Source organism: Macaca thibetana, chromosome 11 (assembly GCF_024542745.1).
Source record: "Macaca thibetana thibetana isolate TM-01 chromosome 11, ASM2454274v1, whole genome shotgun sequence".
Taxonomy (NCBI): domain Eukaryota; kingdom Metazoa; phylum Chordata; class Mammalia; order Primates; family Cercopithecidae; genus Macaca; species Macaca thibetana.
The window spans coordinates 12,831,839-12,857,582 of record NC_065588.1 but is presented as its reverse complement, the minus strand read 5'-3'; the positions used below and the strand labels follow the sequence as shown (position 1 = coordinate 12,857,582).

The 25,744-nt window shown below is 41.8% G+C and overlaps 1 protein-coding gene across 1 annotated transcript; it reads left to right on the top strand.

Moving 5' to 3' along the window:
• Positions 1–218: 218 nt before the first annotated feature.
• On the top strand, positions 219–24,858 carry GPR19 (G protein-coupled receptor 19). The gene is made up of 2 exons (XM_050748237.1): positions 219–571; positions 23,449–24,858. Exon 2 carries the CDS (start codon positions 23,471–23,473, stop codon positions 24,716–24,718), a length of 1,248 nt encoding a protein of 415 aa, XP_050604194.1. The 5' UTR covers positions 219–571; positions 23,449–23,470; the 3' UTR covers positions 24,719–24,858.
• The last annotated feature ends 886 nt before the right edge of the window (positions 24,859–25,744 follow it).

Below are 25,744 nucleotides of genomic sequence, written 5' to 3'. Positions count from 1 at the left end.
CAGGTCAGGGTACTGACTGTAAGAAAGAAAGAGAGGGGTTGAGGTTAAGAAAGCATCATTTATCTTCCATACTGAGCAACTCTGAATGGTCAGGATAAAATCTTCAGATAGAAAAAAAAGAAAATAGAGAAGGAAGGAGGTTTGGGTGATTGAATCTTCCCCTTTTCATATGGAGATTTTTGGTCTGAGCCAATCAGGGCAGAGATTTCTGCTGCTTTGCTCCTGAAAGGAAAAGTGGGGGAAGGGAGGGAGAAGATGGCCACATTCTCCCCTTCAGCCACATGATCCATTTCCCATGTGACACATTCCAGAGCCTTGGAAAGGAGAAAGGAGGGGCAACAAGAGAGTGGGGCTGGGGGCGGGAAGATGGTTTAACAGTCTACCCTGCACAGCGTCATCTTGTCTCCCTAACAGGAAGCAGGCTGTGAGCCAAGGGGAAGGCAGAGGACAGAAATGAATGTGTTTCCAGGCTTTCCTGGTGGTTTATGCCTTTCTCCAAACTCGTATGCAAGGGCTATTCCTGACCAAGAAGATCTAAGGAGAACGTCTCTGAAATCAAGTCCGGATGAAGGTATGTGATAGGAATCCCTTGGTATTGCGACTGAAATTTGGCTCAGAGGACATAATGCCTTATTTTTTTCCAGGCAATTTGGAGATTTTGTCCTGCCTTAGATGCTGGTTAGAGGCTTTAGGTTTGTTACCAGTCCAGAAAAGATGCCTAGGTAGTTCTGTAAAATGAAAATTTGTCAGAGTATGTGCCTGTTGAAAAATTGAATGGAAATTGTGTATGGTGATAATTAATGAAACAAAGCACTCATTGATGAAAAGGATTTTTTCCCCTTGAATCCTGGAAAGAGGGGGAAAAAATTACCGAAACCAACTAGGTTTCAGCATCACTGCAATAAAAGCGTGTTTCATCCCTTTTCAGCTGCTTATGCTTTGCCCAGAGGTTATTGGCAGTGGCTTGGGGAGCCAAAGTGGGCAGGCATGCTGTTCCTTTGTGCTGTGCGATCATCTTCCTTCTGATGTTCCTGGTACCAGGGCTGCTTGTGATTGTTCCCAGCTCTGATTTAGGACAGTAGACTGCCACAGAATTTCACATCTTGTAGAATTGCTAGCCACAAGACCCTGGGGAAGTTCTCAAAGGAATCTATCAAAGTTACAGGCTAAAATAATCAGCCATGAACTCAAATTTTCATGTCTTTGACTATTTTCAGCACAAAGAGATGAGCCCCTTTAAATTTTAGTATGTCTTTATTTAACAAATACTTAAGAAAGTTCTTGCTGATGTGCAAGGCACTCTTCTAAGCACAAACAGTCATTGAATCCTTATAAAAACCCTTTGAGGAAGGTTTTATTACCCACATTTTAGAGATGAAGAAACAGAGGCACAGAGAAGTTAGGGAACTTTCCCAAGGTCACACAGCTAGCAAATAGTAGAAATAGAACTTGGACCTATGAAGCTTGACCCCAAAGCCCATGCTCTTAACCACTGAGCTATGCTGCTTGCCTCCTCATATTATTTCAAATGATGTCAGCAGTCAATTTGGCTTCAAATTTCGTTCAACTGATGCTACTAGAAGATTGAATCAGCTTGCTTTGCTAAAACAGATCCCCAGAGAAATCTATATTTAATCTTAAATTATCCCTGTGGTCACATTCTGTACCCCCAAGTAACCCAGTAAGTAATTGCTGTTCTGTTTCCCTTGTGCTGTATAGATCTCTGTAGTAAAATGCTATGTTACTATGGTGACCAATTGATGTCTAAAGAAAAAGAAATCTAGAATTATGTCATGGGTTTTTTAAAAAATCGAACCTAGAAACACTCTTCCATCCTCAGAACCCAGCAAGGCCAACCTAAGCATGTTGTCTTTAAAAGCACCTACCTAGTTCTCAAAATAAAATAAATAGATTAAAAACTTCTAAAACTATGTATATAAACTGTAATATCAAACTGACTAGATTTATTGTTTTACAATGATATTATACCTTAAAATAAGGGAATAGGTTTCTTTTGCAAATTATTTTAGGTTTTTAAGGGTAAAAGAGGGGTTTGCTAATAACTTTTTTTAACTGCTAGAAATTTCTGAGATATAAAGATTTCCGTTTTTGATCTGTGTGGATTTCCTTCTGGCCTTTGATAATAAAAGATGACTGATCTGATTCCTATAAGCTATGGAAAAACTAAAAAGTTACTAGTTCCCTTCAGGGTTTCATTGCGCAGTACTTTAAAAAGTAATTGTGTCCTCCACAATATTGAACTTTAGTCTTTTAGCTTAAGCCTTTGATCCCTGCTGAAATCTACGTTTCCCTGGGACCAGTAACACTTTTATGCTATTATAGTCACATGAGTGAGCTTCTTGAGGGACGGTATCCTTTCCTCTTTGGATTTCTAGCACTTATCACTAGGCCTGATTTATGGTGAGCTCTCAATATACTCTTGTGAATGAAGTCTGAGAAGACTCAAAACAATGACAGTATTCTGCTGGTGCCAATTTGGGAGTCCATGCCTGTTTCATTTTGCATGTATTTATAGGGAGGACAGTGAGGAGACACATGTGTAGTAAGAACTTGGTAACAGTCAAAATTATGCCTGAAGTTTATATAGTTAGAATGGCCCTGGAGCAGCAGCAAATTAGAGTTTAGAAAGTATACATAAATTATTTCCTGGAGATCACCATTCCCCCTGACATTTTTATTTACATTTAGAATGAAGTTCTGCTGATATTTTTATTCATATCTAGATGGAAGCACCCCAACAGTCTTATTTTCCTCTGATGCTTTGCGTGGTCCCATCTCCAAGTGTTGAAACAGTTCAACTCAGTTTGAGAGTGAATGTCTTGAGAAGTCAACTCCTGCTCCAGGCAATTCTCTCCTAATTCAGTCTGGCTCCCAGTGCTTAGAACTCTGTATAGAAAGCTCACAGGACTGCAGGACTCTTTCCTAGGGAACTCTGGGATCTTGAGGGTCAGTGTGGGTTAGGATCAGACTGCCTTTCCCAAACCATGGCATGACTGAAGAAGATTGTTCTGAATGAAGAAGATTGTCCTGGGGCATTTTGAAAGCTTGGTCAGGATTTAAATTCAAGTTAGCAAGATAGTAAGGCTTAAAATAGTCACCGTCCTGATAATATACACAAATATAACCCATGATTTTTCCATCTAATTAAATCATTAAGGGGTTATGGATAAGGTGTGGGTCCTTGAATTCTACCAGCTCATGCTGCTCACCTCAAGCATTACCTGCTGAGCAAGCTGCACAAAAGAGACAACAGCCCTGATGGAAGCACAAACCAGCTGGCAAGTGCTACATGCCCCCACACATGCAGGGCTTCTCAGATAAGCAGGGCTAGCACACACATGAGGCATGGATCTGGAAGCCTAGCTGCGCTTCCTACGCATCCTCCTGGAATCTAAAAGGGGGCAACCTACTCAACCAGCTAAATGGGAGGATAGAACAGAGGGAGAGAAAGTGGAGAGGCTTCCCCTAGAGGAGAGGCCTTGCCAAGTATGATTTCAACCTAGAGGTGAAGGGTGAAAGCAGAAATAAGAAGAGGGACAATGAGCATGGGTGAAGAATATGAGAAAGTGATACCTGAGTCCTGCCTTTCAGACACAACAGCTTGCCTGCAAGTAAACCCTGCCAAATGAGTCAGGGCCTGCCAGGGGAATGATCAAATCCGTTCCTAGGGTGTATATAGGGAGGGGAGAGGAGAGCGAAGGACCAGAGTGTGGACACAGTTTCTTCTCTATCAACCAAGGCAAAAAATTGGATGACATGGGAGTTGTGATCTCTGAGAGGATGGTTTAAAAAGGAAAAGGGAGGCTGAGTGCCATGACTCATGCCTGTAATCCCAGTACTTTGGGAGGCTAAGGCGGGAGGATTGCTTGAGCCCAGGAATTTGAGACCAGCCTAAACATAGGGAGACCTTAGGCCAGACATGGTTGCTCATGCCTGTAATACCAGCAGTTTGGGAGGCCGAGGCGGGCAGAACACTTAAGGTCAGGAGTTCTAGGCCATCCTGGCCAACATGCTGAAACCCCATCTCTACTAAAAATACAAAAATTAGCTGGGCATGGTGGCAGGTGCCTGTAATCCCAGCTACTCGGGAGGCTGAGGCAGGAGAATTGCTTGAACCCGGGAGGTGGAGGTTGCAGTGAGCTGAGATTGTGCCACTGCACTCCAGCCTGGGTGACAGAGCAAGACTCCGTCTCAAAAACAAAAACAAAACAAAACAAAACAAAAAAACAGGGAGATCTACAAAAATAGCTGGGTGTGGTGGCACGCACCTGTGGTCCCAGCTCCTCAGGAAGCTGAGGTGGGAAGATTGCATGGGCCTGGGAGGTTGAGGGTGCAGTGAGCGGTGATCGCTCCACTGCACTCCAACCTGGGTGACAAAGCAAGACCCTATCTCAAAAACCAAAAAATAAAAGGCAAAAGGGGAGTTACCATCATTAATATATTTCCCTGTTTGTAGAGCCATTTTCCCTTGACCAAACCTTTAAAGCAGTCATCTCCTGGAGCCTTTCATTCAGTATACTCTTCCAGACACTGCATGTCTGTCATGTTTAATTCTCATAGCAACTCTCTATGATATGCATTATTAGCCCCAATTTTCGCTGAGGAAACTGAAGCTCAAAGAGATTAACTTACCTGTTCAATGTCCACAGACGGCAGGTAGAGTCAGGATCTGAATCTAGGTCTTTTTAAATTCTGTGCTTTTTTTGCTATATCGCAAGTAAAGTTCTTTTGTCTGCATTCTTTTAAAACATGTTTTTGGATATTAGATTAATACAAATATCATTCTAGAAAATTTGGAAAATATAAAGCAGTATAAAAAGATAATGACAATAAAAATCAGTCATGATCTTGCCACCTAGAAACAATCACTGTTAAAATTTTGGTGTATTCTCAATTTTTTTTCAATGCATATAATGATAACAAAAGCAAACATTTGTTGAGCACTTGCTTTGTTCCAGACATTGTCCTTAGCTCCTTTCTTGTGTAATTTATTTTATTATCATAAAAAATCAATAAAATGAATATTGTTATTATTTATTCTAATTTTATTTTTTTATTTATTATTATTATTTTTGAGACAGAGTCATGTTCTGTCGCCCAGGCTGGAGTGCAGTGGCACTATCTCAGCTCACTGCAAGCTCTGCCTCCCAGGTTCACACCATTCTCCTGCCTCAGCCTCCCAAGTAGCTGGGACTTCAGGTGCCCGCCACCATGCCCAGCTAATTTTTTGTATTTTTAGTAGAGATGGGGTTTTACTGTGTTATCCAGGATGGTCTCAATCTCCTGACCTTGTGATCGACCTGCCTTGGCCTCCCAAAGTGCTGGGATTACAGGCGTGAGCCACCATGTCCGGCCTTATTTATTCTAATTTTATTGTTGAAGACACTCAATAAGCACAAACATGTAAAATAATTTACCAACAGCTATACAGATTATAAGTGACTTGAACCCCAGGCAGGCTGACTCTAGACCAGGCTTTCTCAACCTTAGCACTGTTGGCATTTGGGGCCAGATAATTCTTTGTTATGGTGGGGGTCGGGGACTGTCCTTGTCATTGTAGTGTTTTGGGTTTGTTTGTTTTCCAGAGACAAGGTTTCACTCTGTCACCCAGTCTTGAGTGCAGTGGTACAATCGTGGCTCACTGCAGCCTAAAGCTCCTAGGCTCAAACTCCTAGGGCCCAACATGCCCTGTCTTCTGCGTGTTAGTTTTTTCCCTTTAGGTCTATGATGGTCCCACCTCAACCTTCCACGGAGCTGGAACTGTAAGCATGCACCACTATGCCCAGCTATTTTTTTTTTTTTTTTTGATAGAGACAGGGACTCACTATGTTGCCCAGGCTTGTCTTAAACTTCTGGCCTCAAGTGATCCTCCCACCCCAGCCTCCCAAAATCCCAAAGTGCTGGGATTACAAGCATGAGCCACTGTGCCCAACCCATTGTAGAATGTTTAGCAGCATCCGTGGCTTCTACCTACCGGGTGTCAGTAACACTTCCCTCTCCCAGATATGACAACCAAAAATGTCTCTAGACATTTCCAAGTGTTCACTATGAGGCAGAATTATCTCTGATGGAGAACCACTAGTCTAGAACCTGTGCTCTCAGCCACTATACTGTATAGCCTCTTCATATTTAAATGCACATAAAGAGCCAGACGCGGTGGCTTCTGCCTATAATCCCAGTAGTTTGGGAGGCCGAGGTGGGCAGATCACTCCAGGTCAGGAGTTTGAGAGCAGCCAGGGCAACATGGTGAAACCCCATCTCTACAAAAAATACAAAAGTTAGCTGGGCATGGTGGCATGCGCCTGTAATTCCAGTTACTCAGGAGGCTGATGCACAAGAATCTCTCCAACCCAGGTGGCAGGGGCTATAGTGAGTTGAGATGACACCACTGCACTCCAGCCTGGGTAACAGGGTACAACTCTGTCTCAAAATAAAATATTAGGTTGGTGTAAAAGTAATTGCAGTTTTTGCCATTACTTTTCATTAGAAAAACTGCAATTATTTTTGCACCAACCCAATAAAGTGAAATAAAATGCACATAAAGTCATTTTGTTCTATATCCAAAGAGAGAAATAAATCTTCAAATTTGGGTGCAGGCCATGAAACTTTGCTGGAATGTCAGTGGCTTTATGGATCAAGAAAAGCAGTAGATTAGTAGATTCTTATTAAATGCTTATTAGTAGACTCAGAGAACTAGTTACAAGCTCACAGTTGCCCAGGAAAGAGAATAACTGCACTTTTCTCTCTGGTTCTCTGTGCCAAGCACCTTAGCCTTCAAGAATTTAGATTTCATGTGTACACTTGTGGCCTATCAGGACAGTGTATGTCAACAAAGGTGTCAAAATATATTGCTGTGTCTCAAACAGAGCATGTTGCAAATAACTGCTTACTAATAAATAATCATTGGTTTATTTTTTTAATTAATTCCAATAAATTTCAGGATATATACATAACAATGTTTTTTTCAGTATGATTTCTTAGATGGAGATTAAAGGGTTGGAATTACAGGTCGAGCTCCTAGAATTGCACATAATTCTGGATATATGGGGGTATATCACACATATGAACACATTTGTCATGTGCCTCTGAAGAAGAAAGATTGAAAATTGCTTCATAAGTGATTTTTTTTTTTTTTTGAGATGGAGTCTCGCTTTGTCACCCAGGGTGAAGTGCATTGGTGCGATCTTGGCTCACTGCAACCTCCACCTCCCAGCTTCAAGCAATTCTCCTGCCTCAGCCTCCTAAGTAATTAGGATTATAGGCGCCCACCACCACGCCCAGCTAATTTTTGTATTTTTAGTAGAGACAGGGTTCACCATGTTGGTCAGGCTGGTCTCGAATTCCTGACCTCAGGTGATCCACTTGCCTCGGCCTCCCAAAGTGCTGGGATTACAGGTGTAAGCCACCCCGCCTAGCCAGCATAGGTGATTTGAATCAACCATTACTGATATGCAGAGAGAATTGAATTAAGAAGCACTGAGAAATGACCATTTATAAACTGTCTAAAAACAGATGGCACTGTATATATTATCCATGTGAAATATATGAAAATACATGTTCAGCCATGTTTTCATATAGTCACATAATTTGTCCATGAAAAAATACACGTTAATGCGATATTAAATTTAACATCTGCAGCCAGGCGCAGTGGTTTACGCCTGTAATCCCAGCACTTTGGGTGGCCAAGGCGGGTGGATCTCTTGAGGCCAGGAGTTCAAGACCAACTAACTGGCCAACATGGTGCAACGCAGAATTGAAAATTCTCAAATAATAGAGCAAATATACAAATATAAGTGGAAGACTTTCATTTTTCATTTTCCATGTCTACTAAAAATACAAAAATTAGCTGCACGTGGTGCACATGCCTGTAATCCCAGTTATTCGGGAGACTGAGGCACGAGAATCGCTTCAACCCAGGAGGCAGAGGTTGCAGTGAGCCAAGATCGCACTACTGCACTCCAGCCTGGGAGATAGAATGAGACTCTGTCTCAAAAAAAAAAACAAAAACACAAAAACATCTGCTTTATAAACTTGAAGGTTGCTTTCTAGAAAACCCTGACTGAGGACAGTGGTACAGATCAAAATTTACCCGGAATGTTGATATGAATAAGATGTGAGACAGAAGGTGAATGCTCCTGAGAAACAATGCTTAGTAACTTCCTGCTCAGTGCTGATACTCGCTTCTTAACAAGTCCTTCACCTTTTCAAATAACTGTAAATCTCAACTACTTCATTGTTCTTTGCTTTGACTTTAATAAGTCTAGTCTTTGCCTCTTGATACTGAAGTCAGAACTTAGAAATGAAACCAAACATTCACCTCCAAAACAACTGGTTCCCTCTAACTCAACGAGCACACAGCAGGTGTTCAAAACATGTTTATTGTAATAAATTGAATTTAGTGAGGTGCAAATTCCTTGGTCAAATTGTTTTCTTCAGAATTTGAAAGACCTCATACTGGGAAGAATGGTGTAGAAAACTGACCGAGGACTCTCAGGGGTTCTAGAAATGTTTCTTTTCCCTGAGAGGCTTGGTATTAGATAGAATGGAAAGCAAACACAGGTGGCAGGTCCTCTTTGACCAGACCACTTCTTGCAAGGAATCTTCAGTAAGAAGTTGTTGACACATCTAGGATAGTTACTGTGAAGGCTGGGCTGGACCCTAGGGAAAATTCGTCTTTCCTTTGGAGACCCATGCTACTGATCTTTGATATCAAAAACTCTCAGTGCTGGGCCCCGGCAGCCCTAAACAACTTCCCTCTCCTCCCATCAAAATGCATTCTCAGTACAAGCTCTCTGCCAGATGAAAGTGGTCGGTTATAAATTAAATGAGCTCATCTCAGATAACAATGTCCACCTGTCACTTTTTGCTCATCGAGCTGAAATGACCTTAGAAATCACTAGGCCAACTCATGCATATTGTAGATATGGAAACAGAGGTTCAGGGAGATTGATGTACTTAAGGTCCTTATGCTGAAATAAAAATAAGACCGGTGTAAGGTGAGGTAGAAAGCACTTTAAGATTTTTGGTTTTCTAATATTTCAGATGCTAGTAGGGTAGAAGGTGATAGAATGGTATGAATTTTAGTACTCACATTCAATTATGTAAGAAATGCTATATTGAATTAGTTTTTATTGCTGCTGTAACAAGTTAACACAAATTTAGTGGCTTAAGATAACACTGTTTATTATCTCCCGATTCTGTAGGTCAGAAGTCTGGGTGGGTTTGGCTGAGTTCTCTGCTTAGAGTCTCCCAGGGCTAAAATCAAAATCTTAGCAGGACTGTGATCCTTTTTAGAGGCTCTGAGGTTGACTGCCCTCCCAGGCTGAGTTGGGTTGTTGGTAGAATCCAGTGCCTTGTGGTTGTAAGACTAAGATCCTATTTCCTTGATGGCTATCAGGTGGGAGCCATCATACCGCCTAGCGGCTTCATCAAGATCCTATTTCCTTGATGGCTGTCAGGTGGGAGCCATCATACCTCCTAGATGCCTCATCCTGGTCCCTCTATGTGGGCCCCTGCATCTCAGAGCCTGCAATAGCATGTCAATTCTTTCTCATGCTTGGAGTCTCTCTCTGACTTCTCCTGCTGCTGCCAGAGAAAGTTCTCTGTATTTAAGGGCTCATGTTGGGCCTACCTGGATAATCCAGGATAATCTCCCCACTTTAAGGTTCATAACCTTAATTATTACGCAGAATTCCTTTTGCTGTATAACATAACAAATTCACAGGTTCCAGGGATTAGGGCATGGATATCTTTGGGGGACCATTCTGCCTACTACTCGTATTATTTCCTTTAAATAATGGCAAGGCTCTATCCTACCAGGCTGATGGGAACATCAGTGGCAAACATTACTGAGACTCTCTCTTCCTCTTCCTAGGTCCTTTGGTTCTTACACAGAACAAAATCTATGGGGATGCTTTGTTCCTCTCGGCTCTACTTATCCCTCTTTCTCTCTAACCTGCTCCCCATGTGATAATTTAGGTGTTTTTGTCTACAAAAAAACCTCTGAATTGCGTCCAGGACAACACACTATCACAACAGTCCTAAGTCCAGGCCTCAAGGAGCCTAGAACATTGTTAAGGACCTGGAAGGTGACTGGGACCCAAGGCGGCAGTTGGCTAGACTCTCTTGTCATCTGTCAGCAGCAGGGGTCCTGGCGAGTCTACCTTAGATGAGCCATTCTTCATCATCTCTGCTGCTGCTTCCATTGCCTCCCCGACCCCAGCCCAGGGGAGGGTCCTTACCATGCTCTCTTATAGGAGCCTTCTCTTTCATTGGACTTACTACAACTTAATACATTCATTTCTTCTTAGCTGTTTACTACTCTCCACCCCTCTACAACTAATTACACTATGGTCTTCATGAAGGTAGGGATACAGTTTTGTTTACCATTGTGTATCTAATTATTAACACAGCACATTCTGGAGCATAGTATGATCTTAGTGTATATTTATGGAGTGATGAATGAATTGATTCAAATGGGCACAGATTTTCAAAAGACATTTTTCCAAACGTACATATTCAGTAGCCAGCTGATATCTCTACATGGATATCTAGTGGGAATTTAACTTATCTAAAACGGTATTATTGATTTCAAGCTCCCTAAACTTTTTCTCTCTTGCTCTCAGGGTCTCAAAACTAGGAGTCATCCCCATCCCCTAACCCCATCACACATCAACTAATCTTGTTTCTGTCTCCATAATACTTTCAATGTTCATCTACTTTTCTCCACCTACACTGCCACCACCCTGGTCTAAGCCACCATCATCACTTACTTAGATTATTGTAATAGCATCTTATTTATTTAGAGACAGAGTCTCGCTCTGTCACCCAGGCTGGAGTGCAGTGGTGTGATCCTCGCTTACTGCAGCCTCAACCTCCTAGGCTCAGGCAGTTCTCCTGCCTCAGCCTCCCAAGTAGCTGGGAGCCTCCCACCATATCCAGCTAATTTTTATTTATTTATTTATTTATTTTGGTTTTGGTAGAGATAGGGTCTGACTATGTTTCCCAGGCTGTAATAGACTTTTTTTTTTTTTTTTTTTTTTTTTTTTGAGACAAAGTCTAGCTGTCGCCGAGGCTGGAGTGCAGAGGTACGATCTCAGCTCACTGCAACCTCCACCTCCTGGGTTCAAGCAATTCTCCTGCCTCAGCCTTTCAAGTAACTGGGATTACAGGTGCCCACCACCATGTCGGGCTAAGTTTTATATATTTAGTAGAGACAGGATTTTGCCATGTTGCCCAGGCTGGTCTCAAACTCCTGACCTCAAATGATCCACCTGCCTCGGCCTCCCAAAGTGCTGGGTGTAATAAATAGCCTGTTAACTATTCTCCCTGCTTCTACTCTTGGCCACCTACACAGCAACTAAAGTTGTATTTTTAAAACATAAATCTGAGTGAGGGGGTTAAAAAAATGTCATATTCATTTCACTCCTTTGCCTGAAACCTGCGATGGATTTTCTTTCAATATAATAAAACCATGCCCTACAATGCCCTGTGTAATCCTACCCTTGCCCACCTTTCCGGTTATATCAGGTATCATTTTCTTCGGCATTGATATGCTACAGCCACCTAACAAGCTCATTCCTACACCAGGGTCTTTGCATTCATCACTTCTTCTGCTTGAATGTCATGGCGGGCTTCCTGTCATTGGGGTTTCAGATGCCCCAATGAGGGGCAGATTCTTTAGAGAACCTTTCTCTAACCGCTCCATCTAAAACCAGACCCTGTTTCAGTCAGGGTGCTTTCAAGGGTGAGTAACAAAACTCAAAGTGGCTTAAGCCATAAAGACATTGATTGTATTTAGTAAATCTGGAGGTGAGTGTCCTAGCAGCACCACAGTGTCAGGGCACTGTGTCTCGGTGAGTCTCAGGACTTCCACTGATCTCAGAAGATACCACCCAGTGCCCTGACATCTTCATATGGCAGTTTACAGTGGTAAGAAGCAGAGAGGCAGCCAGGCCCATGAGAATACTCACCACACACCTCTTTCCTTTTTTCAAGGAACATTTTTCCGAGAACCTCCCAACCCCCTGCTGGGAGACTTTCTCTTGTCTCTGGCCAGAAGACGATTATATTGATGTGACCACACCTAGCTGAAAGGGATGGTGGGGAAATTATTATCTTACCTTTTTAGCCTCATAAGTAAGGCAGGAGAGGGAGGAGTTGGGAATGGTCATTGGGTAACCAGCTAACCAGCCATCTGCCATTCCATTTCCCACCAATTCTTGGTCACCCATTCTGCTTTCTTTTTCTACATAGCACTAATCATTTCTGAATTACTGACATTTTTATTTGTTTAGCTGTTTATTATTTGTTTCCCATGTTAAAAGTAAGCTCCATAAAAACAGGGATCTGGTCTATCTGGTTATTATAACATCTGTGTCCCCAGCAATGAACACAACTCTGGCCATACTAAGTGATTTTTTTAAAAAATGGATAGATGTTATGATTGAATATGCCATCATAACAAAATGGTCACTTCTTAGGGTGAATTTTTTTTTTTTTTTTTTTGAGATGGAATCTTTTCTGTTACCCAGGCTGGAGTGCAGTAGTGCAATCTTGGCTCACTGCAACCTCTACCTCCGGGGTTCAAGCAATTCTCCTGCCTCAGCCACCCAAATAATTGGGATTGTAGGCACCCACCACCACGTCTGGCTAATTTGTGTATTTTTAGTAGAGGTGGGGTTTCACCATGTTGGTCAGGCTGGTCTCAAACTCCTAACCTCAAGTGATTCACCCACCTCGGCCTCCCAAAGTGCTGGGATTATAGGCATGAGTTACCACACCCGGCCAGGGCGAAATTTTTTTGCACTTGTTTCTTTTACATTTTATCTTACCTTACAGATTTTGTGTGAATGTAGGGAGGTGGGGAAATTCAGTATTAAACCTGCAGCTGTATGCTGTATACAAGGAATTCTACTAAGCAGCAGTTGGGAAGAGAAATATTAGATAGTATTCTTTATACATCCATGGGGGTGATCACCCCCAAAGAGAGGCCAACATGACCTAACATTTTTTTCATGCAACATTGTTTGCAAAGAATTAGGGGAGGACTGCAGCCTATGGACAACATGTGGGGTAAAACTCAGGTTCCTTTCTGTTATATTCATTTGGGTAGGGTATCTACCCAGCGGTTATCCATTCCTTCACAAAACTGTCAAGGAGGTGAAGTTTATCTTCTTCAACTTCACCTTTCACCCTTCACCCAGCCCTTCTCATAATGACACCCCATCTTAATTCTCTCAGTTACTGATGGTCCTCATGGCTTTTGCTTTTGGCATCTCTTCTGTTCTCATTTTCTTTTCTTTTTTTTTTTTTTTTTTTGAGACGGAGTCTTGCTCTGTCGCCCAGGCTGGAGTGCAGTGGCCAGATCTTGGCTCACTACAAGCTCCGCCTCCCGGATTTACGCCATTCTCCTGCCTCAGCCTCCCGAGTAGCTGGGACTACAGGCGCCTGCCACCTCGCCCGGCTAATTTTTTGTATTTTTTAGTAGAGACGGGGTTTCACCGTGTTAGCCAAGATGGTCTCGATCTCCTGACCTCGTGATCCGCCCGTCTCGGCCTCCCAAAGTGCTGGGATTACAGGCTTGAGCCACCGCGCCCGGCCCTGTTCTCATTTTCACTAATCGTAGATTTCAGAGATAGAATGAATGGGTCTCAGAGATCACTACTCTACTGATAAAATGTAAAACCGAAAAAAAAAGTACAACCAGTCTTTAAGAAACATTTATATTTTAATAGGGATCTTGACTTTAAAAAGGATGATGCTGTAATTGTGAGAGAGGGTGATATTTTTGAATTCATGTGAAGGATAAAGAAAGAGGCAAATGTGATAGGAGAGTAATAGTCCCTTAAATCTAGATAGGCAGAATTTCTGAGCCAGAAATGTTCATGGTTGTTTTAAGCTATTTTATGAAGTTAGAAGAAGCTGTTTTGAAAACAGCTCTGTTTAAAAAAAAATCATGTTACCATGAAAGCATATCCAGTTTCCAAACAAAAAGAAAATACACCCAGTCTGAGCTTGAGAAACTGCTTGATCCCAGTTAGGAAACAGTTCGAAAGGTACAGAGCTGGATTATTATGGAGGAATACTTATATATATATAGTATAAGAGGAGGAAAGGAAAAAGACCAGTAGAGAAAATTCCAGGCCTATAAGCTTGTGGCACCAGGAGTCTCAGGTGGTGGAAGCTCTGTTTTCATTGGCAGTGTGAGGTTCTTTTGCAGTTATTCAAAATATCAAATGGAAATAATTTTTTTTTTTTGAGGTGGAGTCTCACTCTTGTCTGGGTTGGAGTGCAGTGGTGCGATCTCAGCTCACTGCAACCTCTGCCTCCCAGGTTCAAGCAATTCTCCTGCCTCAGTCTCCCTAGTAGCTGGGATTACAGGCGCCAGCTGCCACACCCAGCTAATTGCTTTTTTTTTTGTATTTTTAGTAGAGATGGGGTTTCACCATGTTAGCCTGTCTGGTCTTGAACACCTGACCTCAGGTGATCTGCCCTCCTTGGCCTCCCAAAGTGCTGACATTATAGGGGTGAGCCACTATGCCCAGCCTCTAATGGATTCTATGGACTTTTGGAAAAGGCATATTCAGTCCAGTTGTATTACGTATTTTGATGTAGGAAATCTTAAAAAGTTTGATCTGGCCAACGTGTCACATAAAATCATCCCCAACTTGGAGAAAATGTGTTTATTTATTTGGGCCTCAACGATTTTCCCCTTAAAAATTCCCCTTGTAAATGATGATTAGGTACCCAGGCCCCTTCACAAAAGTCATTTACCCTTGATTATGTGACCAATGTTAGTATTATTACTATAGTATGTGATGTGTAATATGGTTACTAAAATTTGTTTGTCATATGGTTTGAAAGATTAATTTTTGAAGCAGTTGCTATATGCCAGACACAGAACTAGGTGTTTTGTAGAACTATATCTAAAAATAACACCTGTTGTTTTCCTCATATCAGGCATATGTACATGTTTTTTTTTGTTTTTTTGTTTTTTGTTTTTTGTTTTTTTTGAGACGGAGTCTCGCTCTGTCGCCCAGGCTGGAGTGCAGTGGCCAGATCTCAGCTCACTGCAAGCTCCGCCTCCCAGGTTCACGCCATTCTCCTGCCTCAGCCTCCGGAGTAGCTGGGACTACAGGCGCCCGCCACCTCGCCCGGCTAGTTTTTTGTATTTTTTAGTAGAGCCGGGGTTTCACCGTGTTAGCCAGGATGGTCTCGATCTCCTGACCTCGTGATCCGCCCGTCTCGGCCTCTCAAAGTGCTGGGATTACAGGCTTGAGCCACCGCGCCCGGCCTCATATGTACATGTTTTAACTCATCTAAGTTCTGTGTATATTCTCTCATCTAATTATAATAATCAAATGAGATAGGAACTGACTATCCTTATTTTACAGATAAGAAAATTGGAGCTCAAGAGGGTTAGGTAACTTGGCCAAGGTCACCCAGCTAGGGAATGAGTGACAGGAATAGGATGCAACTGACTTCAAAGCCTACATACATATCTGCTTTGCAGTATGCCTACTGTGTGAGATTTAAAACATAGATTTTTTAGCAGAAGATTACATTCTGGGTGTAGGTTTGCCAGATTTAACAAATAAAAATATAGGACATCAGCAAAATATTGCATGAGATATTGCATGGGACATACTTTTACTAAAAAATTATTTGTTATTTATCTGAAATTCACATTTACCTGGGCATCCTGTATTTTATCTAGCAACCTCATCTGAGTCGACATTGTAAGAACATGTCTCACCCTCTCTGGTTTTCCTGTTACCCCACCACAGTCATGCTGGTGGCTACCTAGCCTTATGTAGTTTTATAAGCCACTTAATGTTCATGTCAGAGTCTTATCTCAGCTGGGCATGGTGGTTCACACCCATAATCTCAGCGCTTTGGGAGGCCAAGGCAGGAGGACTGCTTGAGCCCAGGAGTTCAAGACCAGCCTGGGCAACATAGCAAGACCTCATCTCTATAAAACACACACAAGCACACATACACCAGAGTCTTATCTCAAGGCCACACAGCAAGAGAGCCACTTAGGAAGCTTCAGAAGAGCTTGTGTGGCCTCCTGAGCCATTTTTAAGTTCAGCAATGTGTGTAAGTTCAGGACTTAGAACAGGCTGCCCTGAAAACCCTGCCCTACTGGAAGTGGTGTGCGGGTAAATGTCTAACAACTGGCTCTGCAGAGGGGGGAAAAGAAAACAAAACTTCAATTTTTGGTGTTTGCCATACTCCTACCATGGCTGATTCATGATATCAACATGATGTCTTTGAGCCTGAAGTGGGGAAGAAATGTATATACAGTTGGCTCAGGGCTCCCTATGTAAGCCAGTCCCAGCCCACTAGTGTTACAGGCATTTCCCATTTTCACATGTAAGCAAATCAAGCCTGGACAACAATGAAAGGTTTAAGATAAAATCTCCGTACCATGGTATTTCCTGAATTTAAACAACGAAAATTTATAAGATAATTTCCTAGTGGGATAATACAATTGATCAAATTTTTTCCTCACTTCGACTGAAATTGAAGTCTAGAATTCTGCTTTCATTCTGTTTAAAAGGCAACAGTTAATTATACATCATGTTGAAATTCCAATACTCTCACATTCTTTTTTCTGAAGAAAGGTTATTTCTCCAGGCCAGCATGTCTGCTGCACTTTTGATGCTAAGCTTCTGTGCGGTACATTGTGGAAGTGATCATTTTTTAAAACTGTTCACTATGTCACATATTTCTGAGCTAGCATATTCAACAGATGCATCTGTGGATAGGCTCTAGGGAATAACTTTGTATTCCTCTGTTTGAATGAAGAGTCAAGAAAGACTTACCAATGTACATCCAGTTTGACTCTCTGAATTCAGCCCTCCGTGGTCTCACTGATCAGGAAACCCTGGTGGTAGTTAAGAGCAAGGGCTTTGGAGTGGCCACTTTCCAGCTGTATGACTTTGGAGAAGAACTTCAGTTTTTTTTTCATTTGTAAAACAAGGCCAGTAATTTTACCTACTTTGAAGGGTTACACATATAAAGTGCCGCACATAGTAAGCACAAAAACAAGTATTAATTCTTGGTTGTATGAATGCTATAACTACTGTCATGACTGTAATCTTACTGCTCATTAGTAAATAGCCATATGTATCCATATAGGTCCAGCAGATACTTAGCATTCTACAAAAAATGTTTCTATTGTGTTTTTTTTTTCAACCAAGTCATGTAAAACATCAACATTATAAAAATTCTTGTTTGACATTAAATTTTTAAACAAACCTCAAGAAATAAAAATGGTCTTTCTACCTTGTGAGAATATTTGTGAATCTTTATAATCACAAGAGGAGAAAAAGTTAGTTGTTAGGGTATTTTTAAGTCTAGAAATACCCCAACAACTAACTGAAAAACCTATCCAACAGTTAATGCAGAATTGTGAGGCAAAGTTTGTCGACTATGCCCCATTCCTCTCTGTGGTCCTTCACTCCCTCTTTTTAGCTTCCAGTCATTCATCCATCCATTCCATCCAACAAAGTATGATTTTCAAAAAGTTAGAATCATGACTTATACAAATATGGGATGAACATATGTTAAAGATTTATTAACATAATACCGAAGGAACCAATGAGATAATAAAGCTGGTTCCAAGAGCATTTGAAGAATGCATCTTTATAGGCATTTTTAAAAAAGAATTTCAGCATAAAATTGCTAGGTAAACACTAAACTGGCTAATGTCCTAGAGGGCAGTAAGTCCACAACCATTGGGGTTATTTTTTTCTGCTAGAAAGAAATCTACAAGTTAACATATAAATATTTTCACAGTGTCTGAGCTCTAGTTAAATATTAAATAGCAAAGTCAAGCACAGGTACATTCTCCCAGAGAATTAAATAATCCTTGGAGAGGTCCATTTAATAATGTCCCTGTATGACCTTAAAACAATATGTCCTTTTTTGCCTTATTTTCAAGTATTGGATAATTTTTACTAACATATCCACCCATTCATATATTCATTAAACCTTTTTTTTAATAGCTATGTGCCCCAGGGATATAGAAGTAAAGACATAGTCCCGATCCTCAAGGAACTCATAACCTAATGGGGGAGACAAACATGCAAAATAAAAATTACAAAGCAAAGTGATAGGGTACATTCTCCTCCCAGGCGCCCCAGGATCCCATCATTACAGGGGTCCACCCAACCAGTCCCCAGTTCTTTTTTTTTTTTTTTCAATTGAGATGCAGAGTCTTACTCTCGCCCAGGCTGGAGTGCAGTGGCATGGTCTCGGCTCATTGCAACCTCTGCCTCCCAGGTTCAAGCAATTCTCCTGCCTCGGCCTCCCATGTAGCTGGGACTACAGGCACGTGCTACCACGCCTGGCTAATTTATGTATTTTTAGTAGACGGGGTTTTGCCATGTTGGCCAAGCTGGTCTTGAACTCCTGACCTCAGGTGATCCGCCTGCCTCGGCCACCCGGGTTACAGGTGTGAGCCACCATGCCTGGCCCCCAGTTCTGTACTATGACAACCCATCTACCTTTTTCCCCACTCGTGTATTAATCTTGAAGCCTGCGTGGATGAGAAGTAGATAAAGGATAAATGAATGATTCCTCTTTTAGATCATATACAGATAGAGATAAATAAGGGCCTTCAGTACCTCAGCCAAGGGAGTATGCCAAACGGTAGTCTCAGACCCGGCTGGGAAGGGACAGGTTGAACAGGAAAGAGGTGAAGAAGGCTTTCTTGTCCTAAAATTACTTCACATGGATAGCTCTGAAGAGAATTACTAATTAACCAGATCTTATATTTCAGAAACACCCCCTTGAAGATATATTTTTATCCAAATTAATGGAGCAGGGGAGGCCTTTTTGAAACTTTACTTTGAGACCCTAGAATTTAGTTATAATATGGCAGACCTTTTTTCTGGGAGGAAAGCGCAAGAACCTGTCTGAGGACACCTAAATTGCCTTCGCTTTCCCTGAGATGAGATATCTGTTTCATATAGCAGTTGACCTGGTAGCTTCAGTTTCACCTGCCCTGCTTTTATCAGGAGTCATGTTTTCCGCTATCACCGTGGTCCCCACTGTTTCAGCTCCCTGACAATATATAATGATTTTCTATCTGCATTTAATTCTCCTAGCAGAGGCACATAGAGTAAGAGTCATTTATTTCAGCTCTCTGTCCTTACAGATCCAATTTAGTAAACATCTAATAAGCAATTATTAATGTAAAGAACTTCAGCGGAAGCTGTAGAGCACGGAGAAAAAGAATAGCATCCGCATCTCCCTACTGGAGTCCATAGTTTATTGGAGAAGACAGAAACATCGAGGTATTTCTAAAGCAGATATTCTTAGTCTTGGCTACACATCAGGATCACCTGGGGAACTTTGAAACATCCAACACACAGGCTGTACTCCAGAGCAATTAAATTAAAATCCCTCAAGCTGGGACCCAGGCATCAATATGTTTTAAAGCTCCCTGGGAGACTCCAAAGTACTGTATGGCTAAGTTAGAGCAAAACAAACGGAAAATGCTGCAGTAAAGGACTAACAAGATGCTGTATGAACAAGGGTACCACAACCATTCTGGATATGCTAATGTTCTTACCCACTGTCTGACCGCATTTCTGCCCATGAATGCAGAAAATATAACCTCTCATTGTAACCAGAGGAAAAATTTAGGTCAGTTTGATTGTAGGGCATTTAGAAACTATGTACTCTGAGAGGCATGGTCTGAAGGAAACTATGTTTCTGAGGGGAAAAGGGCTCCAAAAAAGATCAACCCAGAAGAATAACCCCAAAATGAAATCCACATGCTCTCTCTCTCCCCTGGAATGTTTTATTCACTTGTCTTCCTGAAGAAGTCCTATTCATCCTCTAAGCTCCCAGCTCAAACTTCACCTCTTCTGTGAAGCCTTTCCTTTTCTTCCCCTTACCCAGGCATCCCTGTTTTTATCTTACTTAGCTCCTTGTACATAGTTCTGTTCTTAGCAGTTAATTATAATTATTATCAAATTGAGTTATAATTTGGCACACTGTTTTATGGGCCCTACGTATCTTTCTTTTCTTTATACCTAGCCCAGTTTCTCGGTTTGTTGAATGAATATTCAGAACGGCAGCAATTTTAGGTGCAGTGAGAACTCATGCCACCAGCAGAGGAAACCTAGACTCAGAAATTCCTCGGGCTCCCTCGTCCTGTTTCTGAGCATCGAGATCCTCTGCTTCCCAGTGGTCGGGCTGGGGAAATGGGCAGACATACTCATGGGTGTAAAGCAGCTGCAGCAAATGATGGATGGGCCTCCCGCCCCCAGGCTTTAGTTAAAGCGGTGAGCTTGAGTTTCATTTACAGAGTTTTGTTGTTAGAGGAAGAAAGAAACAGAAGGAAGGTCACAGGTTTTCAAGTGTGAGCATTAAGGAAAAGTGCCTGTGGACTCCTGTTTTATTCAGGCCACAGGCATCCCAGAAAAGTTAGAACAGTGTTCTGTCTGGGGAAATTGTTTGTCTGTTTTAGTTTATTTTTAAACTTTAAATCTTAAAAGATTTTTTTTTTTTAAGTTTCATAGGTTTTACACATATGAAGGCGAAAAGATGATTACAATCTTATATATATAAGGGTCATGCAGTCCAGATTTTCTAGGACAATGCTAATTTTAGATCTTATGTCCTGATTTTTTTTTTTTTTTTTTTTTTTTTTTTGGAGATGGCCTCTCACCCCATTGCCCAGCCTGGAGTACAATGGCGCGATCCTGGCTCACTGCAACCTCCATCTCCTGGGTTCAAGCGATTCTCCTGCCTCAGCCTCCTGAGTAGCTGGGACTACAGGCGCCTGCCACCACGCCTGGCTAATTTTTTGTATTTTTAGTAGAGATGGGGTTTCACGTGTTAGCCAGGTTGGTCTCGATCTTCTGACCTTGTGATCCGCCCACCTCAGCCTCCCAAAGTGCTGGGATTACATGCGAGAGCCACCACACCTGGCCTTGATTTCTTATGTGGAAAGTATGGTTGCTGTTCTTATCATTGGCTATCATTTTCCCAGCATTCTTAAAGATCTTTTAGTGATTAGAATGTTTAATTATTTTGGCTTTCTGTGTGGCAAAAACACATTTAAAAAAATTTTTTTAAATTTTAATTATCTTACTTAAGCTTGCTTAAGTAAGGTTGCCTCATGGACAAAAAAGCCTAAAGATAACAGAACAGCATTGAGTATATTGCCTGGAGCACCAGACTTGTATTGAATGTGGCTTTTTGGTGAAGATGATATGTAGTAACACTTCTTTCTCTATCACAAATTAGTACAACCGCGGTGGCTCAAGCCTGTAATCCCAGCACTTTGGGAGGCCGAGACGGGTGGATCACGAGGTCAGGAGATCGAGACCATCCTGGCTAACCCGGTGAAACCCCGTCTCTACTAAAAATACAAAAAATTAGCCGGGCGTGGTGGCGGCGCCTGTAGTCCCAGCTACTCGGGAGGCTGAGGCAGGAGAATGGCGGGAACCCGGGAGGCGGAGCTTGCAGTGAGCCGAGATGGCGCCACTGCACTCCAGCCTGGGCGACAGAGCGAGACTCCGCCTCAAAAAAAAAAAAAAGAAAAAGAAAAAACAAGGGCCGGGTGCAGTTGCTACACCAGTAATCCCAGCACTTTGGGAGGCCGAGGCGGGCGAATCACTTGAAGTCAGAAGTTTAAGACCAGCCTGGCCAACATGGGGAAACCCGGTCTCTACTAAAAATACAAAAATTAGCCAGGCATGGTGGCGCACACCTGTAGTCCCAACTACTTGAGAGGCTGAGACACAAGAATCTCTCGAACCTGGGAGGTGGAGGTTGCATTGAGCAGAGATCATGCCACTGCACACCAGCCCAGGGGACAGAGTGAGACTCTGTCTCAAAAAAAAAAAAAAGAAAAAAAAAAGAAAAAATTAGTCATTAAGAATCCTCGTTTCATTATGAACTATTATTTAATCCTGGCTGTCACTTGAGAAATGTTTCTTTGTGAGGTGCAGACACAGGAGCCCACCAAGAAAGAAACTAGTGACCACTAGAAAAGCCTGTTGCTGGAGCCACATCCCCTGTGCCACAGGCCAGATGGAATCTCAGCAAAATGGTGGCTGTAACCCCACATGGGCTTTTACTTTTAGTGGACACATTCTTGAAAATATTAATGTTTATCCTTATCTCTTATGTTAATCACCATAATTGTTATGGTTATTATGGATTACATTGCTACTGTTTCTTTTTTCGTTTCCTGGATTCAGACCAAATTGAACCTTTAAAATCTGTGAGCAAAATCACTTCAGTTTTAATTGAATGGCCCACAACTAGTTAATCTTTTTTGCCTGTTTAAAAAGTGTGACTTTTTTTCTCACTGAATAATACAAAAAGTATAAAATAAAGGCTAAACTTTAAAATATTCTTTTATATCTAAGAACTATAAGCTTTGTAAGCTTTTAAAAAGTGCTTAGTAATTTTAAGTTACTTTTTTTTTTTTTTGAGATAGGGTCTTGCTATGTTGCCCAGGCTGGATTCAAACTTCTGGGCCCAAGTGATCCTCCTGCCTCAGCCTTCTGAGTAGCTGGGACTATAGGTGTTCGCCACTATGCTTAGCTAACAGTTACATTTTTTGTTGTTGTTGTTTTTAATCACCTGACTGCCACAAGGTCTCCCGTAACCTGGTTCCATTTCTTAGAGGACATCTTGTATGTTCTTCAGTCAATATTTTGTGAAACAACAACAACAGAATAGCATCAAAATATATGTCACTAGTAGGTGGCAAGCTATTAGTGCATGAACTGTGTCTTCTAGAAAAAGCAGCCTATTTTCACATGTCATTAAATTAGGAGCTATTTCTGGCTCATGTAGCAGTGTTGATTGCTCCATGTGTTACCATGATCCTTCTATGATGGAAAATCTACACTAAGTAAGGACAGCACCCTTCCCAGTAGCTAGCCAGTCTCTATTCACAGACTGCTGTTAGCTACTTCCATAGTCAAAATCTGTGTGTTTTCATCTGTCCAAACTTTCCTCTCTTGCAACCTCATGACAATTAGGAACTTCTCACATACTTGCCCAGAATGCCAGCAGATCTTCAGTTGGTGGTAACACCCTTAGTATGAGCCAGATTTGAGATTCCCTAATCCTCTGTGATCTCTGATGAGTACAGGGAAAAGGATATGTGTAGGAGTGGGGCTTCGTATTATGACTAAGGCTCAAGAGAAGGTGAGGCCAGAGAGAGCCTGAGCTGGGATCTGCTGAAACAGCTCCTAAAATGAAAACAAAATGGGGGCCAGGCTTTTTCTGGATAGTAGTTATGTTTTCCTGCCAATGCACAAGTCCTACTCATAGACAAATGACAACCAATCTAAATGTCAAATAAGATCATTCGCCTTCATAATCATAACCAACCTGTATGACACCTTTTTAACAGGAGGCCTCATTCTTCTTTTCCCCATCCAGAATTAAGAGGAAAAAAGTGAATATGGTTTTTGCTCACAGAATGGATAACAGCAAGCCACAGTTGATTATTCCTACACTTCTGGTACCACTCCAAAACCGCAGCTGCACGGCAGCAGCCACACCGCTGCCAAGCCAGTACCTGATGGAATTAGGTGAGGAGCACAGCTGGATGAGCAACCAAACACATCTGCACTATGGACTGAACCCCGGGGAAGTGGCCACAGCCAGCATCTTCTTTGGGACTCTGTGGTTGTTTTCTATCTTCGGCAATTCCCTGGTTTGTTTGGTCATCCACAGGAGTAGGAGGACTCAGTCTACCACCAACTACTTTGTGGTCTCCATGGCATGTGCTGACCTTCTCATTAGCGTTGCCAGCACGCCTTTCGTCCTGCTCCAGTTCACCACTGGAAGGTGGACACTGGGTAGTGCAATGTGCAAGGTTGTGCGATATTTTCAGTATCTCACTCCAGGTGTCCAGATCTATGTTCTCCTCTCCATCTGCATAGACCGGTTCTACACCATCGTCTATCCTCTGAGCTTCAAGGTGTCCAGAGAAAAAGCCAAGAAAATGATCGCAGCATCGTGGATCTTTGATGCAGCCTTTGTGACCCCTGTGCTCTTTTTCTATGGCTCCAACTGGGACAGTCATTGTAACTATTTCCTCCCTTCCTCTTGGGAAGGCACTGCCTATACTGTCATCCACTTCTTGGTGGGCTTTGTGATTCCATCTGCCCTCATAATTTTATTTTACCAAAAGGTCATAAAATATATTTGGAGAATAGGCACAGATGGCCGAACAGTGAGGAGGACAATGAACATTGTCCCTCGGACAAAAGTGAAAACCATCAAGATGTTCCTCATTTTAAATCTGTTGTTTTTGCTCTCCTGGCTGCCTTTTCATGTAGCTCAGCTATGGCACCCACATGAACAAGACTATAAAAAAAGTTCCCTTGTTTTCACAGCTATCACATGGATATCCTTTAGTTCTTCAGCCTCTAAACCTACTCTGTATTCAATTTATAATGCCAATTTTCGGAGAGGGATGAAAGAGACTTTTTGCATGTCCTCTATGAAATGTTACCGAAGCAATGCCTATACTATCACAACGAGTTCAAGGATGGCCAAAAAAAACTATGTTGGCATTTCAGAAATCCCTTCCATGGCCAAAACTATTACCAAAGACTCAATCTATGACTCATTTGACAGAGAAGCCAAGGAAAAAAAGCTTGCTTGGCCCATTAACTCAAATCCACCAAATACTTTTGTTTAATTTCTCATTCTTTCAATTGTTATGCACCAGAGATTAAAAAGCTTTAATTATAAAAACAGAAGCTATTTACATATTTGTTTTCCCTCAACTTTCCAAGGGAAATGTTTTATTTTGTAAAATGCGTTCATTTGTTTATTGTAGTTTTTGTGGGTTTTATTTTACTTGCTTTTTATGTTTTAGGGAAAGCATTCACTTTGAGCTACAGCCAACGGTCCTTTTACTATTAATATATTAGTTACATGCATAAAAAAGAAATGCTTTCTTAACACTTATTTACTGTTGGTTCAAAAACATAAACCTAAGCCATACACACAGTCTTTGATTAATGATTCAATCTAGTTTTATTTTGTTTTGTTTTTCTCCTCCTTACTGAAGTTTTATAACTATGGGCTTCAGTTCCAAATGAAATCCTCATGTCACCTATCTCAGAGATTTATATTTCTTTCACTAGGCAACATTTATGATGAGTTAATAGTGTATAGGTTGTCACGTTACCTTCCTGCAAGTAACCACTAGCCAGATCTGCTATGGAAAGCACGTCATATATTGGAACTTGCTGGGAAGTCTTCTGTGGTTGGATTTTAATCAAGATTCTTAGGGGGGAAAAGCATAGAGTTGCCTAATTTCTCTTGCTCTTTCTCTTGTTTTTATCCTTCTAAGCAGCTGATGAAGCCTTGAAAAATGCAAAGTCAATGCAATGTTTTCCTGACATCTGTGCCCCATCTAGGCTGTGTCTAGGACATTTACCTCCCATTTTTGAGTTATATACAAGTAAATGCGCAGGTGCTGTTGCTAGCATATCTAAAAAATGCCAAAGACAGACATGACAGATGGCATTTCTCTGTACAGGCTCTGCAATTCAGGCCGAGACTTTCAGCTGCCCAGCCCTACCCCTATACACCAGGACAGCAAGGGCAAGGACTGCCTTCCTCATTCTCCTAGAAACTTGAGGCCATTTCTCTAGCCAGAGCCTGGTCTCCCTCATCTCTCTCCAGGGCACAGCACCATACCCTGGCCAAACTCAAA

What these genes read in the sequence shown, in the direction of transcription:
- GPR19 (XM_050748237.1), top strand. Translation starts at nt 23,471, where the DNA reads ATGGTTTTTGCTCACAGAATGGATAACAGCAAGCCACAGTTGATTATT.